Source organism: Alligator mississippiensis, chromosome 1, assembly GCF_030867095.1.
Source record: "Alligator mississippiensis isolate rAllMis1 chromosome 1, rAllMis1, whole genome shotgun sequence".
In the NCBI taxonomy this organism is placed as follows: Eukaryota; Metazoa; Chordata; order Crocodylia; family Alligatoridae; genus Alligator; species Alligator mississippiensis.
In genome coordinates, this window is record NC_081824.1 from 410,522,660 (window position 1) to 410,541,932 (window position 19,273).

General features: G+C 42.1%; 1 protein-coding gene across 13 annotated transcripts in view; it reads right to left on the bottom strand.

The window, feature by feature from the left end:
• The window catches only part of TSC22D1 (TSC22 domain family member 1), a 313,047-nt gene that overhangs the window by 217,366 nt on the left and 76,408 nt on the right, over nucleotides 1–19,273 (bottom strand). For 2 of the 13 annotated variants that reach the window (XR_009461670.1, XM_059726224.1), the window contains exon 2: nucleotides 5,508–5,611. The exons of 10 other annotated variants lie outside the window; for them this stretch is intronic. Coding sequence is in view for 1 of the 3 variants with exons in the window: in XM_059726224.1 (XP_059582207.1) it covers nucleotides 5,536–5,611 (76 nt within the window). In the remaining 2 variants the exon portion in view is untranslated. Of the gene's footprint in view, nucleotides 1–5,507; nucleotides 5,612–19,273 lie in introns of those variants that run through there. One more of the 13 variants, XM_014608358.3, reaches the window with a different exon arrangement.

Here is a 19,273-nt window from a genome sequence, read left to right on the forward strand (position 1 = left end):
ATGGGAGTGGCTTAGGAATTCTGGGTTACAAAATCTAGGTTGTTTCATCACTTTTGCTTAATTACTTGTCACATTCCATTCATCTTGGCTCTTTTTATTTTTTACCTGTTTCACATTGGATCTTAGGCAAAACACCACAATGTTGTTGTGCGTGTATTCAGACAGGGATATGAAGAGAACTGTTACTGGAAATAAAGGTAATTCCATAATAAAACACTTCCATTTTCCGATGTGAAGGCAGCTGGCTACTCATGTTTACATGCAACACTGATCCATTCACCAGGCACAGTTTAGTTTTATAAAACCAGATTTTAGATCAGTAGTTCTTAATAATCTCATTAGACTCAAAACTTGTCTTAAAAAATGCCAGCTCTTAGCTTTCACTTGTTTTTTAAGGAGAGAAAAAACAGAGCAATTCTTTTACTGTGAAAAATTCAAAAAGACCACACAACGGGTCAAAATGTTTTGACACTGGATTGCCATTTGAAATCTCTGGGTTTCTTTTGTAAATCATGTGCAGGTGTCTGCATACCCAACAGTGCCAATATTGCATGAGTGCCTTAAAAGTGTAAGTATTAAGGGTGCACCAACAGAGATTTTGGGGGCCGATACCAATAGCCAATTTTAAGGAGGCATCTTGGCCAATACCGATCCGATTTCCGATACAGCCGCATGCAGCTGATAAGTCTGTTGCGGTGAAAGGGGAGGGGGAAGGGAAGGCCTGTGCGGAGGCAGATCAATACCCCCCATGGTGAGGGAGGAGTGTGGGGCAGGCATGGAACAGAACCCCGGCTTATCCGGGGGGTGCGGGGAGGATGGCAGCAGCTCCTGCCGCTGCACACCACTGGTCCAGGAGTGGCTCATCTGCTCACCCAGCGGCTCCCACTGCTACTCCCACCACTCATTTGGGGAAGACCTGACTCTGGAGCTGCACGGGGCAGAGAGGGTGGACTGCAGCTGCAGGCTGGGACCTGGGACCACTCTGCGCTAAACTCTGAGTGGGCTGTAGCCTGCCCAACCCCAACCCCCATGCAGATCCGGGGGAACATGCCACATCAGGCCAATTTCTGATATAGGCAATTTTCTTTATATCAGTACCAATCCGATATTGGTCCAATGTACCGGTGCACCTCTAGTAAATATGTATCAGAATATGCCACACTGCTCTGCGTAGACTGTGTAACCACATAACTGGCCAGTCAGATTGCTGCCAGTCAGATCGGGTTGGATATTCCTAAACCTAACTTTCTGCCTCTAAAATATTCTTCATATTGTGAAATTATTAAATTAACTCTAAAGGTCAGGCTGAAGTCTTTTTCATTTAAACATGAGACAAAGTCACACTTCCTTTGTTACTTAATATTGTAGTGTTTCTATGTTAACGTGAATAGCATGACAAGACTCTGACTGTAATTTGGTGCATCTCATTTCAAGTAAGCTTCCTATTATAGAACTGAGGAACAGAGATAATCGTTTACCCGTTCTTCCTTAGGGCATCACACTATTTTGGAATACAACTTGACTAAGTGAAGTCTAGCTCTAAGAACTATGAAGTAAATCCTCAAAGTGTGAATTGAATGCAAGCTGACAGTGACAACTGCTTGAGTGCAGAAATAGCTAGCAGTGTGAACTGTTCATCTTAAAATGAGCATTAAACACTAATACTGAGTGTTGGTAATTTGAAATGTCAACACCGTTAGCTATTTCCCTGCTGATCAAAGCCCATGAGAATATAGATTATCAGATTACAATGACCTGCACAATTTCATCCAGGTAGCATTTACCAAAATTCACCAGCAAGCAGAGTTTGGGCTGCAGATGCAGCTTAGAAGAATACTACCTCCTCTCCAATCTGGATCCCGGTATGTCATTTAATATGGAACATAATTAAGGCATCATTTATTTGCAACAAGAAAGTTATGTTTATAGTCCAAATTCCAAAGGACCTCTATCATCTGTCGTTTTGCTTCTGTTTGTCCAGCACAAATCCTTCTCTCATTAAAGCCAACAAATCAAGTTCCTTAATAATATCTGAATCCTTCAAGGACATTTTTTCTGGCCTGTCATAAATTATCAAATTTATCTGGTCTTGGATCTTAATTACTAAGGTTATTAGTACAGAACTGTACAGCTCTCTCAAGAAATCAATGACTTCAACTTCCTTCTCACCACAAAGCACGCTTCTGTCACTTAATTTGGCTGTTGTACCCATGATAACAGAAAACAGAACAGAGCCAGCTGCATTTGATAGTTTTATGAAATGCCTTTTCCTGCATACATTAAAACAGTGAAGTAGAAATTAAATATCATAAGATCATGGCAAAATAAGGCTGGGACAGACCTTACAAGGTCATCTAGTTCAGTCCCCTGCTCAAGACAAGATTGGAAGTGATCTGAAAAAGCTTCCATTTAGAAAAAATCTACCAGAAGCAACCAGCAGCTTCTTAAGGACGTTAGAAATAAACTTTTGCAAGATAAAGTGTCAACATCTACCTAAATGTAGCCATAAAGATTTCATCTATATGCACTGTATGCATAAAATTCAATAGACATTTATTAAACCCCCCCCCCCCCCCCCAAAAAAAAACCCCAATCCTGCCACCTTGTGGTATACTGACAAGAATAACTAACTACACACACACACACACTTTGGTGCCTTCACTGCAGCTCTGAAAGTATACCTTAACAAATTATTCTCTAAAACACTGGGTAATATTTAAGACTCATTCCTCATTCACATATTGGCTATGCTGTTTCAGAAAGAATCCAAGATATTAATCCACAGCACATAGTCAACTGTTGGGAGGGGTGGGGTGGAAAAATCACCTAACACTACTAAATTTATTTACAATATGCCCTAGTTTAGTCAACTGTTTGAACCTGATTGTAAATATAATTGAGGACATACCCTGGCTAATAAGCACAGAGGAAATAAGATGTGTGCTACACTGCTGAACTGTTTATAATCTTAGTGCCTTAACTGCAAACATTTCACTGACCGCTAGGTAGCACTGTTTGATAAGGTTAAAAGAGAAGTGCCATGGAAAAGGAGGACATTATTCCACTGATATGTGGTCTGAGAATTTCTTAACACTCAAAATTGCATCTCAGTCTCTATACACACATCAGTAACCACTCCATAATGTCCAAAACAAGAGTTTCCTAATTCTCTTTCAATCATACCTTTTTCTACAGTCTTCTCAATCACCACCTGAAAACCAACAGGAAAAAACACCCCTTGCATCCAAGCAAACAAGTCAGAGAGAGTCCTTGCCATACATCTGTTCCCAGGAAAGTATTTTGATTGTCCATAAGGCTCCAAGTACTGACCTCCCAACTTCCTTTCCCCTTTATCTCGTCACCCAAGATTTATTCCACATGCAACAGAGCCAATCTCAATCTCATCTGGCAGAGAGAGGAAAGGAAAACCTTCCCAAGACAGCATCCCCTACTCCTCCCTGACAAAAAAAAGTCACAAAGAAACAAGAGAATGGAAGTGGGACTGTATCAAACCCAAGGAAGGAATTCAATACAGAGCACAAGCCTTCAGCAGGTTCCCCTTCAATAACTGCTTTGAGATGGGCAGTCTCCAAATCAGTAATGACATCATAAAACAGTTGTTACCTTTAAACAATGGCTCACAGACTGCATATATCAGCTCTGGTGGGGGTGTTTAAAAAACCCTGTAGGCCAGAACTGCCTTGGCTTTCCCTCTCAACTAAAATTTAAACCTGTGTGCATGCACAGTAGAGATGATCTGGTTGCATTCGCACCCCTGGAATGACAGGAGGAAGCAATTACAGTTTTGCGTCCTAAATCTTCTTTGAGATTATGCTTCATTTTGAATAGATGTGTAGCAGACTGAGCACATGACTTCTCTGGAGAATTAACCTCTCAAATGCCACACAATTATGGCAGAGCAAAAAATAGGCTCTAAGCTACTATAAGAACCCAATTGTTGTTAAAGTTAAAAGCAACTGGAACAGTATTAGAGGCAAAAGGAAAAAAAAAATAATGAACAAAAGGAAACAATCTCTCAAAATTAGACAGGCACCACCAAACTTTTTTTTCCACTTTAAAATAGTCAAATGACAAAAGGACTACATATCAAAATCATTCTCCCTTCTTCACAACAAAGCTAGCATCACTTCTCAGTATATCAAAGTTAAAACAGGCTCTCTGATTAATTGGATTACCAGTTTCCCCACCAGTACTGTCTTGAAGAATCAACTATAATGGCTGATTAAATTTGCCTCCTGCAACACCCAATTTCCAGGAGGCCATTAGTGCATTCTAGAGCAAACATGGCCATGGCTTCCTGCAATGTTGCATGTTTCTCTACTAAGTTTGTATTGATGAATAGTTCTTCTCATCCTTTTCTGCCGTCTCTCATACTGTACCACCAGAATATCAAGTCATTTGAAACTTGACCTCTCTGCTTATTTAAAAATAATGATGTCTTCCCCACAGAAATTGTAATTACTAATTGGGATAATTGTTTTAATTCTAATATTCTAAGATTTAAAACCTAACCAATGGCTTTCAAATGCACAGGAATAATCATTCAGAGAAGGTAAAATGAATCATTAATGGATGTAAAAAAACCTCCAAAAACCTAACCATACTCTGTTTACAGAGCCATATTTGAAAGTAAATGTCTAATATGCTTAAGTGTTCATAATTAGAGGATATATACATGAGTCATTAGCAAGCCATTTAAAGTTAGTTTTCCTTATATTTATAATTTTAATGGCACTCCAGTATTTCTGAAGAAATCAAACTAAAAAGAATTAAAAAAAATAATCATCTTAGTAGTCTTTACCTTGCTGTTTTGCATTTTTGCTTCCATTTTTTCTAAAAAAAATCAATTAGTTTGGAAGAGAGACAAATAAATGGGCCATGATAACTATTTGCAAATACTTGAAAGGGTACCACTAAGACAAGGGAGAAACACTCATCTCCCTTGCAACAAGACGCACAGAAATGAGTTTGGAGCTCAGCAAAATGAGTTTAGAACAAATTCCCCATAACCACTGTCCTTGCAGTTATGAAGTTTGACCACAGAACAATCTTCTTAGGAAAGTTAAAGAATCTCATTCACTGGAGGTTTTCAATAGGAAGCCGGATAGACACCCATCTGGGACATTTTAGGAATAACAAAACATCCATCTGTTGTTCCAGGCCAACCCCATCTGTACAAGGGGTTGACCTAGATGACCCAAGAGGTACCTTTTCAGTCTTATGATTTTATGATTCCCCTGGTCCACTAAGATTTTTTTTTTAATGAATCAGAATATTGGCCAGCATAGTAAGGAGTTATTCTGTCTGACTAAAGCATCAGTAATACACCTGACCATGTTCACATTGTTTTGTCATCAGAGAAAGAATCTATACATTGTCACCAGGCATTAATGAACATTATTTTGGTCCCTGCAGCGGTATGAAAGTTCACAAGACAAAAAGCATTTATTACCACAACTACAGTATAAAAGAGAAGGGCTATTCACCTCTTAACTTGATTGTTCAGAGTAGATATCAGGAAAAACTTCCTTTGCTAAAATGGCTCACAGAAGTTGCACAACTGTCCTCATTAGAAGTTTTCAAGAGGCATCTGGATAGGTATTTGATAAGGATAGTTAAGGAAACCATACCCATGCTCATGTGGGGTTGCACCAAATAACTCCTGATGTCACTTCCAAACCTATGCTTCTAAGGGCATCTGTACATGTGCTCTGGAGTGGGGTGGAGGGGCACTTTTAATTAAAGCTGCTCTGAAAGCTGCTCTAATTAAAGCACCTACAGTGTCATGTATATTCAGCATTCCATGCTTCAAACAGCAGCAGAGGTGCTTTAACTAAAGGAGCTTTAGTTAAAGCGTCCTCGCTGCCGTTTTGAACCATGGGGACAATGAATACATGTGGCACAGAGGATGCTGGAGTGCGCCAATTAGCACACACTAGCTGACCTACAGCAGGCTCTGTTAATCGAGTCTGCACTGACGTGTGCTAATTAGCACACACTGGAGCAGCGCTCCATCACATGTATAGTTGCCCTAAGATTTTAATTATCCTGTCTCAACACATGCACACTCTCAGATCACATTCACAAAACCCTCAAGCAGTGGCAATCTCAAAAGGATACTTAGTACTGCAGTGTTTTTCCAATTGGGCCATCTGATTTTAACAAAGAACTTGACATCTTGCTCTAAACTGACATCAGTGAAAACAAATCCAGTGGATGAGACGCTATATCATTTTATAAATCTGAAGTCTCCCATTTAATAACAGATTACCTGTCACAACAAAAGCTAATACTACACTTTATCATCATGCTCATGTATACATGTTTTTAACACTGCACATATGCTGAGAATTCTCTCAAGCGTTTCTTTCATAAGATCAAACCAATACTGTAAATGATTACTTCAGCAAGTGGGCTTTACTTCTCTGGTCACTTAAATGTAAGCAATCAAGTTTTTCTGTTGGCTCTTTTGTTGGCAAGAAATTCTAAACTGAACTCTTCTCCAGCAGACTACCTTGATTAGATTATGTATGAAAATATTAGTGCTGTAGAAGGAAAAGAATATTAAAGCACAGATATTCTTTTATTCTCAAGTCAGTTGAGAAGTAAAACCATTCAAACAGGATTTAACACTACCAGACTAGATTTAATGCCTTGCAAATCATTTATATCCATGCTACCAAGTAGTCTCATGAACCATAATCTAGGTCTCCTGTGGCCCTGTTGCAAGGGAATAGGCAGATGAAAGACAGAACTTAGTATTCACACAATCATAGGAAAATAGGGAGGGACCCTAGGAGGTCATTTCATCCAGCACCCCACCACACCTTCACTAAAGACAAATTTGTCCGACATGTATCAAAAACTTCTGATGATGAACACTCCATAACCTCTGTACAAAATCTGCTCGAGTGCTTAAACCACTTTCACAATTAGAAATTTCTTCCTTTGGCAGTGTTCCCTCTAGATAGAGACTAATTGATCATTATTGCTATAACAACCGTATTTATATTTGAAGACTTACTAAATAATCCCAATTCTTCCAACTTTTCCTTGTGTCAGGTTTTCAAGACTTTTTTTTGTTGTTTCCCTCTAGGCCAGGGTCAGCAATGTTTGTGGGCAGAGCGCCAAAGGCACCTATAACCCAGACTTGTAAGATATTGGTATGCCAGGGGTGGATGGCAGGAGAGCCATGAGGAGCCCAATCCTTTTTGTGGCAGCACAGCCCTGGCCCCTTCACTGCCATCTGCCCCAAAACACACATGCAAAGCAAAGTGCCTTTGAGTGCTACACTCTGGCACCCATGCCAAGGATTGCCTACCCCTGCCCTGCTCTCTTCATTTTGTTTACATCATTCTTAGAGTGGTACTCATAAGATGGACACACTACTCCCAGTAAGCCCTCAAATACGATAAATAAAGTAGAATTCCCCCGACTTGCATAACTCTCCTCTTAACACACCCCAAGTATGCTATTAGCTCTTTTTGCAACATTACACTATTGGAGTCATATTCACTATGTGATCCACTACAGCTCCCAGCAGGTTCTTTTCTACAATACTGCAGCCTACAGAGCTATGGTTCTCCATTGATTATTCCTTCCTAAATGTATTTTTTGCATTATCTTTATTGAATTATATACTCCATTTATATTTCAGCCAACTGCTCCAATTCATCAGTCATTTCGAAATCTAATCCCATCTTCCACCATGCCTGCATCCCCACTTGAGTTTGGTGCCATCTGCAAATGTAAGTATTCACTCAACTGCATTCTCCAAGTCATTAATAAAGCCTCTGAACAATTCTGAACCCTGAATATACCTTTGAGGAACCCCATTTGTTACTTCTTCCCAGTTTGAGAATGAGCCATTGAGAATTACTCTTCAAACATAATATCCAAATATTTAAACTGCCCCCATAGTAGCATTGTCTCAGTTTACTTATAAGAATATTATGCAGATTGTCCAATGCCTTACAGGTGTCCAGGTGTACCATCCACATTGTTCCTCCCCACCCACAGGGCCCATTTCCCTGTGGCAGAAGGGAACCATGCTGGTTAGGCATGACTTGGCCTTGACAAGTTTATGTTGGTTTTTCCTGATCCCCCGATAAACATTTTGGCTATTTATAGATGTTAAAAAAAAAAAAGCTATGCTTTACCAGAAGAAGTAGTGCATTAGTTCAACCTGGCTCCGCAGCATTTTTATAGATCAGAAGCTTCAGCAGGGCTTTCTGGCACTTCTACCAAACTGATTCAGTCAGTTATTAGACAAGAGCACCAAAAAGCCCAACTAAAGCACCCGATCTATACAGGCATTAAATGAGCCAGGTCAAACTAACGCAATGTCTTTTCCATGCATACACTGGGCTCAGGCAGAAGCAAAAGCACACCAAGTTTAAAGTAAAGCACCTTTTTTGTTCGTTTGTTTGTTTGTTTTTTAACATCTGTAAGCAGCCTTTAAGGCTTACAAGTAGACTGACTATAGCACATCCTCTGGCTCCTTCTTCCCCACCTATAATAAAAATGGTCATTAAATTTGCTGTTTCCAGCCTTCTGGGATGGCAAACCTAACCTATGTGAATTCTCAAAAAGTAACTAGGTACAAAGACAGTCACTAGTCAGTACCCTAGAATGAGTCATAAAAACATGGCAAATTAGGGTTGAAAGGAACCTCAGCAAGTCATGTAGTTCAATCCCCTGCTCAAAGTAAGACTACCCCCAACTAGATCATCCCACCCAAGGCTCTCTCTAGCTGGGTCTTAAATACCTCCAAATATGGAGATTCCACAGCCTCTCTCAGTAACCTGTCCCAGTGCTTTATGACCCTCCAAGTGAGAAATATCCTAATATCTAACCTAAACTTCCCTTGCCACAACTTGAAACCATTGCTCCTTGTTCTGTCATCTGCCACCACTGAGAACAGTCTAGCTCCATCCTCTTTGGAATGAGCCTTCAGGGCTGCTATTAAATTTCCCCTTAGTCTTCTCTTCACCAGATTAAATAAGCCTAGTTCCCTCATCTTCTCCTTAGAAGTCATGTGCCCCAGTCCCCTCACTGCCCCATCTTCACTGCCTTCTCCTAGACTCTCTCCAATTTGCCCACATCCATTCTGTAGCAGGGGGCACAAAACTGGACAGTACTCCAGATGTGGCCTCAACAGTGATGAAGAGGGGAAGAATCAATTTCCTCAATCTGCTGGCAATAACTCCTACCAATGCAGCCCAGTATGCCATTAGCCTTCTTGGCAACAAGGGCACAGTGTTGGCTCATATTCAGTTTACTGTCCACTGTAATCCCCAGGTCTTTTTCTGCAGAGCTGCTGCTTAGCCAGTTAGTACCAGTGCATGTGCAAGACTTTGTACTTCTCCTTACTGAACTTCATTACTTTTGTCAGTTAATCCTCCAATTTGTCAAGGTCTCTCTGAATCCTAGCTCTACCCTCCAGGGTATCTACTACTCCCTGCAAATTGATGTCACATGCAAACTTGCTGAAGGTGCACTCCATCCCAACCCAACCACCAGGTTGCCGATTAAGATATTCAACAAAACAGACCCCAGGACCAACCCCTGGAGGCCTCTACTAGATACCGGCTGTCAACTAGACATCGAGCCATTGATTACTACCCTCACAGCCTGAAAATCCAGCCAGTTTCCTATCCACCTTACACTCCATTTATCCAAACACTCTGTACACTTCCTTAGCTTGCTTCCAAGAATGTTGTGGGAGTCAGTATCTAAAGCTTTGCTAATATCAAAGTACATCACATCCATCGCTTTTTCCCGCATCCACAGAGCCAGTTCTTTCATCATCAGGGATCCTGATTTTCTGATAAAAAAATTCAGATTGAATAAAGTAACCCAAAATCCATATTTTTCTGTGATTAAAATGAAACACCACTAATACATAGCTATACAGTGGCATTTCATTTTAATCATGGAAAAATGTGGATTTGGGCTACTCCAAAAATTGGGGTTATGTTTTGTTGGGGTTTTTGTTTAAATCAGTAGAAACCAGGATCCCTGCTCATCACAGAAGGCAACCAGGCTGGTCAGGTACAACTTGCCCTTGGTGAATCCATGCCAACTGTTCCCAATTACCTTTTTCTCCTCCAAGTGCTTAGAAATGGATTCCTTGAGAATCTACTCCATGATTTTTTCAGGGACTGAGGTGAAGCTGACCTGTCTGCAGTTTCCCAGATCCTCCTCCTTCCCTTTCTTAAAGCTGGGCACAATATTTGCCCTTTTCCAATAATCCAGGACCTCTCCCAATCACCACGAATTTTCAAAGATAATGGCCAATGGCTCTGCAATCATATAGGCCAACTCCCTCAGCATTGTGTCCAGACCCATGGACTTATACACATTCAACTTTTCCAAATAACCCCTAACCTGTTATTTTGCCACTGCTGGCTGCTCATCTTCCCCCCAAACTACATTGCCAGGTACAGTAGTTTGGGAGCCAACCTGGCCTGTGAAGACTGAAGTAAAAAAGGCAGAGTATTTCAGCCTTTTCCACATAGTCTATCACAAGGCTACCTCCCCCACTCAGTAAGGGACCCACACTTTCCCCAACCTTCATCTTGTTGCTAACATACTTGTATAAACTCATAACCCTCTATGTCCTTTGCTAGGTGCAACTCCAACTGTGCTTTACCCTTCCCAGTTTCATCCCCCTGCATGCCTGAGTTATAATCCTCCCTAATCAATTTGTCCAAGTTTCCACTTCTTGTAAGCTTCCTTTTTGGTGTTTTAGCTCAAGAGTTCCCCATTAAGCCAAGCTGGTCTTCTGCCCTGCTTGCTAGTCATCCTGTGCTTCAGTTTGTTCTTGTGCCCTCAAGTAAGGTTTCTTTGAAGTACAGCCAGTGCTCCTGGACTCCTTTCCCCCTTAGACTGGCCTCCCAGGGGATCCTGCTCATCAGTTTCCCAGGTGAATCAAAGTCTGCTTTTCTTAAGTCCAGGGCCCTTACTCTGCTGTTCTCTTTCCTTCCTTTCCTCAGGATCCTAAACTCAATCATCACATAGTCACTGCTGTCCAAGTTGCCATTCACTTCTACATTCCCCACCAATTCTTCCCTGTGTGTGAGCAGTAGATCAAAAGGAACATGGCCACTAGTTGGCCTCTCCAACACTTACAGGAGGAAGTTGTCCCCAACATTCTCCAAAAACTTCCTGAGTTGCCTGAGCACTGCTGTATTGCCCTCCCAGCAGATGTCAGGATGACTGAAGTTCCCTATGAGAACCAAGGCCTGTGATCTAAAACTTCTGCAAGTTGTTTGAACAAGGCCTCATCTACCTCATCCTCCTGGTCTGATGGTCTATAGCAGACACCCACCAGAACATCACCCTTGTTGCTCTCCCCTCTAACCTTAATCCAGAGACTTTAATAATGGAGTTCTGGGCAGTCATACAGCTCTTTCACATGCAATGCATCTTTTCCTCCTCTTCTCCCCTGCCTGTCCTTCCTGAACAGTTTATACCCATTCATGATAGTGCTCCAGTCATGCAAGCTATCCCACCAAGTCTCTATTACTCTAATCACATCATAATTCCATGACTTTTCAAGGACTTCCAATTTTTCCTATTGGTTTCCCAGGCTCCATGCATTTGTATGCAGGCACCTAAAGTAGCTAGACAACTACCCTGCTTTCTCAGGAAAAATGAGAAGGCCTCTCCTGTTACCCCCTCCTCCTTGTGCTTCCTCCAGCTCACCTGCTTCCCCCACTTACCTCAGGGTTTTGGTCTCCATCCCTCAGTGAACCTAGTTTAAAGCCCTCCTCACTCAGTGAGCCTGCCTGTGAAGATGCTCTTCCCTGTTCATCAGGTGGATCCCATCTCTGCCTAGCAATCCTTCTTGAACCAACTTCCCATGGCTGAAGCCAAAGCCATGCTGGGAATAGCATCTGTACAGTCATGCACGAATTTGCAAGATGTCTCCACTCCTCCCAGGTCTTTCCTCTTGACCAGAAGGATTAAGAACACCACTACAGACCCTGTGTCCCCTTCACCCTTCCACCCAGAGTCCTGTAGTCACTTCTGATCTGCTTGGGGTCACCCCTGGCAGTATCATGGGTGCCCACATGGATATGCAGCAAGGGGTAGTCATCAGAGGGCCAGATGAGCCTTGATAATTGTTCCATGACATCTTGGATCTGGGCTCCAGGCAAGCAATAGATCTGCTGAGACAACAGATTAGGCTGGCAGATGATCACTCTGTCCCCCTGCAAAATGGAGTCTCCAACCACCATTATAGTTTCATAGTTGGTAGGGTTGGAAGGGACCTGAGCAGATCATCAAGTCCGACCCCCTGCCATGGCAGGAAAGAGTACTGGGGTCAAATGACCCTGGCAAGGTGTCTATCTAGCCTCCTCTTAAAGACCCCCAGGGTAGGAGCCAGCACTTCTCTTGGAAGTTGGTTCCAGATCCTAGCCGCCCTGACAGTGAAGTAGCACCTCCTGATGTCTAGCCTGAATTTACCCTCTGCCAGCTTGTGACCGTTATTTCTTGTCACTCCTGGTAGTGCTCAGGGGAACACGGACTCCCCCAATGCCTGCTGGTCCCCCCTGACTAGTTTGTAACAGGCCACTATATTCCCCCTCAGCCTTCTCTTGTGGAGGTTGAACAGGTTCAGGTCCCTTAGCCTCTTCTCGTAGGGCCTGCCCTGCTGACCCCCGATCATGCGGGTGGCCCTCCTCTGGACCCTTTCCATGTTGTCCACATCCCTCCTGAAGTGCAGTGCCCAGAACTTAACACAGTACTCCAACTGCGGCCTGACCAGTGTCACAGAGGGGAAGGATCACCTCTTTGGACCTGCTCGAGATATATCTGTGGATGCATGACAAGGTACGATTTGCCTTTCTGACCGTGTCCCCACACTGCTGGCCCATGTTCATTTTGGCATCAATAATGACTCCAAGATCCTTTTCTGCCTCTGCACTGACAAGGAGGGAGTTCCCCAGTCTGTAGGTATGCTGCTGGTTCTTCCCCCCCCCCCCTCCAAGTGCAGTACCTTGCACTTGTCAGTGTTGAAACCCATCCTGTTCTCATTCGCCCACCCCTGTATCCTGTCTAGGTCTGATTGCAGTCTATTCCTCTCTTCTAGCGTGCCCACTTCCCCCACATCTTAGTGTCGTCTGTGAAATTGAACAGGGTGTTTTTTACCCCCTCGTCCAAGTCGCTGATGATGTTGAACAGTGCAGGCCTGTGGACCAAGCTTCCTGTTGCTGGCAGTGGTCTCAATCCTTCCTACCCTAGGGGGACCCTGGCCTGGCCTCCACAGCCAATGGAATATGCTCCTCTCCTCTGTTGCTAGGACCCCCTATCTGTTCTCCAGGCAAACTGCTGCAGATGAAGATGAAGACCTCTGCTTGTTGCCAGAGGTCACAAGCATGCAGCTTTCACTTTTCTGGGAGTCCACGTCTTCTTCTTTCTCTAGCGCCACCTCTGGCAGTCCTTCCTCCATAGTGCTACAGGTCTCCTCCAGCATCAAATGGATGAAACCCTCATGATGGAGGATGCTTTGGAGCCTAACTACCTCCTCCTAGATCTCTCTTGCCTGCTCCCTGAGGGACACCACCAGGAGGCACTGCTTACATTGAAGGCACTCCCCAAGCTGGCTGCCATTGGAAGGAAACTGCAAGCTGCAGTCTGCACAGAACCAAACCAGGACCTGGGTGAAAGTCTGGGGTCCTGCCTGAACAGACACCTCACAGGTGCAAGCAGACAAACAGCTGGCAGTGCAGTGGCTCTGGCACTGCAATGTCCTCCAACCATTTCTCTGGGTCTCTTAATCTGCCACCTCTGTTTCCCTGCCCCTCTTTCCAAGGAGACCTTCCCTAACAACCCCCCCTGTAAGCTGGCCTGTTTGTTGCTTCTTGGTCCCAAAAAATTAAGGAAACAGCTTACCTTAAAGTCTCCCCTTCAAAGAGGAGGGTGGCTAACTGAGCTACGAACTAATTTGTAAATTGCTTGCAAACTGCCCTGTTCACTTGCTCCCTGGTCACTTGGGGAGTCTCCTTTAGGTCCTGCTTATTTGAAAACATCTAGTTTATCTAAAGAATTTTCAACTTGTCCTTTCCATGTTCTAGGCCACAGGTCAGCAATGTTTTGGGGCAGAGTGCCAACACACCCGCAACCTCCACTTGTAAGATTTTGGTGTGCCAGAGGTGGATGGTGGAGAGTCATGAGGGGCCTGATCCTTGTTGTGGTAGTGCAGACCCAGACCCTTCCACACCATATGCCCCAAAGTGCATGTCACAAGCAAAATGCCTTTGCATGCCATGCTCTGGCACGGTGTTTGCCTACCCCTGTTCTAAGCTGAATAGCTTCAATGTTAACTGTGCTAATAAAGAATAATGGGGGCGAAGGGGAAGTGGGAAAAAGACATCCACTTATTTCTTCACATTGCCTATTATGAACCTCCCCTCCCCCTTTCTGCAACAGACTTGTGCTTTCTTTGGTCTTCAGAGTCCAAACACTTACTCCTTATATATAAGGAGTACCCAATTCATGTGGGCTGCCCCCTGATTTTGTGGGCACAATGCAGGCCTAGGCAGCCATTCTGTGGGTGGAGCATGGTCAGCCCCCCCCCCACCCCCAACACACACTTCTGATTGGCCATGGTAGGTTAATGACAACACACTTGGCCTCCTTTTGTAACATAGGCTCTCCATTGCCCAGTCACCTGGGAAGGCACTCACTGCACCTATAACTCTGAATTTTTCTTTTTTTGAATATAGGTCACCAGAATTGTAGATGGAATTCCTTCTGAGGTCTCCCCAGAGCACCTTAGAACAAAAAACCCCTTAGATATAGGCCAGGCACTTGACTAAAACTTAAGGGACATACAAATAGTATTAAACCAAAGTCTCCTGCATCTCATCAGAAGGTCAAAACCAGTGACAGATTAGAAGTTACATTTTGATTCATACCTTGACTCATACTCAGCATCCATAAGAATTTCAAAATGTTACTGCTACTAAGAGTACCAAATACATCATTCAGAGGAATTAAGTAGTAAAGGCTGTTACTTGAGAATCAGTTGCAAGACCTGCCTGCCAGCATGCTAATGCGACTATTCTGAACAGTCACGGACCTCCAATAAACAAGCTTACTTATTGATCTATCATAATTTCAGTTATGTTAAACACTTACATATCAGGCACCAACAACTGCTACTGCCAATTTCTGTGACCTAATTTCTGAAAAGCTTACACAGTTCCTTCCAACTTAAACAATTCCATTAAAGTACACACCTCACCAATCTTAAAAAGGCTTTCACCCAACAAGGACACTCCTCAAGAGAGATGGATTGCATGTTTGAAAGAGCCACCTGGATACCACATGAAGAACTGCTGCAGTACAGAATAAAAACCCCCACAAATCACACACCACTGGTTATGACATATCGTTCCTCCCTCGAACCTGTATGGAAAATCCTCAAACAACTGCAACCCATACTAGAAAGAGACCCTGTTCTTAAAGAGATCTTCCCAGAGCCACCCATCCTAGCCTTCAAACAAGCACCGAACCTCGCTAACCTCATCACCAGAAGCAAAACCTCCTCAGACCCAGAACACACCAAATGGATCCAGACCGTGCCATGACAAGAAATGCAAAACCTGCCAACACATCTCCGCCACCCCCACTATTACTACACCCCCACAACAGAGCCAGCAGCATTCCTGGATCTTACAGCTGCACCTCCAGAAATGTGATATATCTCATCCCATGCACCAAATGCCCTGATGGAAAATACGTAGGAGAGACCAAACAACAACTGTGTACCAGAATGAACGCGCACCGGAAATCTATCAAAGACAGGAATACCCAATTCCCTGTGGGGGCACATTTCTCACAAGAAAACCACTCTCTCTCCAATCTCTCAGTCCTGATCCTCAAAGAAAACTGACAAAACACTTGCTAGAGATGAGCCTACGAACTCCACTTCATCAACCTCCTGGACACTAAAAATCATGGACTAAATATAGACATTAGATTTATGACACATCCAACTCCCCAGGTACTTCTCCACTATTCATTCCCCTTCTCCCCCCTCAACCAGCCTCTCTCTCACCCACTGACTCCTCCATCTACATCTTCACCGGCTGCCTATCTTGTATGCATACCAGCCCAGCCTCTGGCTTCTTTACTTTTCATTCCATCCAGGAAGAGCACACACCAACTGCTGAAACTTCCTTAGCCTGATGAAGGGTTTTTGAACCCGAAAGCTTGCTTAAAAATTGTTTTCCAACAATTTAAGTTTGTCTAATAAAAGATAGTTTCACCCAAAGAACCTTGTCTGCCTTTGAGTCTTAGACACAAGTCATCAGATAGAGTGAAATTCAATCACCTTCCCAAAATATAATCTATATTATAAGAGTTACTGTAATGGACAAAGAACAATTTATGACAGCAACATCTAAAAACCCTATTATACTATTCCAAATGAGTCCTGAACTAGTTTAAAAGCTTACAAACTGAACAAGAAGCTGAAAAGAACAAGAAACCAATCACAGAAAACAATTTTAATAGGCTATACATTGTATCTACTGAATGTCTAAGAGTCTTCAGTAGAAATTGAATCATATAGTTGTAGCGTGCTTTTATTATTGTCCCAACTGAAACACTGTTCTTGCATTCTGCAGTGTAAGTACAACTTACTCCTATTTTATAAAGCCTCTGATGTTCAAAACGAAAGCTTTGGAGGTGTAGTTTTAATTCAATCCATCTACATTACATGTTCAAACTGTGTTTAAAATAGCCCAGTCAACTGAACTGGGCTATTAGTGGGTCTAATATAACTATTTTATAGTGTAGACTGGATATGAAAACTATTTTCAGACTGATATGATACCATCTATATTATTAAGGGAATTCAAAGTACAAACAGACAAATTATACAGAGCTAGGTTACCATGGGTTAGCTTCCACTTATTGCATGTTAGGAACAGATGCACAGAAGTTACCATGGAGCAACTTGCACATAGTAAGACCCCCCCCACCACTTGAATTAGGTACAATTGGTCTGTTAGTTGAAACCAATGATTCAAAACAGTACTTAAATATGGCTCTTCCTAAAAATGGTACCAACACTGTTCTCTTGACCAGCACATACAAGCCTCACTAGCCGATAAGCCATTTGAAAAAACAAATGCACTATTCAAAATCTGTTAATTAAAACAGATGGCCTCAGATACTATTTAAGAAAGTGTCGTACATGGATTAAAATTAAGAGCAAAATGTTCCAAGCAAAAATCTGTTCCTGTTTTTCCTCCCCCCATAAATGGAAAATTGTAAACTGGGAGGGTCTCCATTTTGTTGGTGTTCAGTAGTGGTCAAATTTTCGTCTTTATGAAAATGTAGCTTCCATCTGACCCAGAACCATTCCTGTAAAACTGTCACTAGGTGATGTGAGGTTTAATTCAACATGCTCAATTTAGGACTGCCTAACCAAATCAGTTAGTAGCAAAGGCCATTATAGAGTGAATACATGTAAATATTCTAAATATTTAAAGAATTATTTAGAAACACTTTGATGGGTTGCCTCCTATCTACAATTTGGTGATATATAAGAGGGTCAAAAGCAACACCGAGGAGGAAAAAAGAAATATAAACATTTAAATTAGATGCAAGAATATAGGAGTGTGCATGTCTATGAGTAGAGGAAAAAAGAATGAAGGAGATAAAATATGTATTACATAAATGTATGCTTTCATGCATATATTAATTATTCATAGTCTCAGATGGCAGAAGCATCAGTGTCCTGAAGCTAAGTAAGGAAGAGTTTTGCTAAGTATTAGGATACATTGGTAATACTAACAGCAACTGAGCAACCCAAGTAAATATTCATTGCAGCCAGTATTTCAGGATAGATCAGGAAGGACATTCAACAAATACTTCTGCAAGATGCAAGATTCAAATTGAATGGAGTCCAAAGGGACATTTTTAGTCTATAATTGAAAGACTACAGCAACAGTTACTTTCATTAACCTTTCATGGAGAGTTGGTTTCATTAACCAACTTCAGTTTCTCCTTACACAGTAGTGCTGTCAGGAGAGCCAGATATTCAACAGTTTCTGTTCTTCAAAACACTTCATTAAAGCTTTTGGGTTTTTTAAACCAAATAATTTTGATTTCTTAGTACAAAGAGGTACACCGAAATATACAAATAACAATTCCTTTTCTGAGAGTGCAAGAAGCACTGTAACTTTGTAATCTTCACTACTAGGAACACACAAATCCCCCTACTGAATCAGACTCATTCAGCATCCTGCCTCTGACAGTGGTCAGCAATACATGCCTCGGACGAAGGTAGGGCAGCCCAGTGACAGGCAACTATGGGATAAAAAGATGCCAGCTTAAATACCAAAGGAGACATTTTAATATTTTTTTAAAATCTGACAGTTTATTTGATAATCCTAGATCTTCTTGAAATCTATGAATACGCAATGTTTCTTTTTTAATTTTGCAATAAATTCTAGCAACCGCCACATTTTAAATCACATGTGGTGTGAAAAAGTATTGCCTTTTAGCAGTTTTCCATTATTCAATTTTAAAATGTCACTGAGTGCCCCTTGTCCTTGTGTTAAGAGTCAGGAAGAACAAAAGATTGATATGATGCTTTCTTTTTTATTTTTAAATATCCAAAATTGCACTCTAGGCTGTACTGATGCCTACTGGATGGTGAGGTCATGGTAACATTAGAAGTGTTTCTGATAGGAAGATGTTTGCTAAAGCAAGCCAAATATGAACAAGGTCACCTGAACTTGGCATGTCTAAATTCAGAATCTAACTAGCCACATTCTTCTGGCACCTGCACTCACTTATCCTCAAACTTATTCTATCCAGACACCCAAAGCACATGTTTTAAGGGGGTGAGCCAACCAAATTTCATAAATCAATTCTGTCACAAAGTACTGGGAGACTAGCATCAAAGCAAAAGAAGGAGGTTTGCCTGCCTGGTGTTAGCTGGTACATGGCAAGGATGTTGGGGCTTTTGCGTTATGCATAAATGTAAAAATCATCCTTCTCTTTTAGACTCAAATTGTATGGTAAAGAAAAGAGGAAGATTACTACTGGATCCCTTAGTTGACATGTAGTAGCCTTTCAGAATCACCCATTCCCCAAAAGTTTATAATAGGAAAAGGGTCTTTTTTTTTATTTTATTTTTTTTTTAGTTTGGTCATTTTGAGACAAAAGATGTTTATCAGTATTTTTAATTATTTTTTCTGTTGTCCTTGATGGTGCTAGAGGT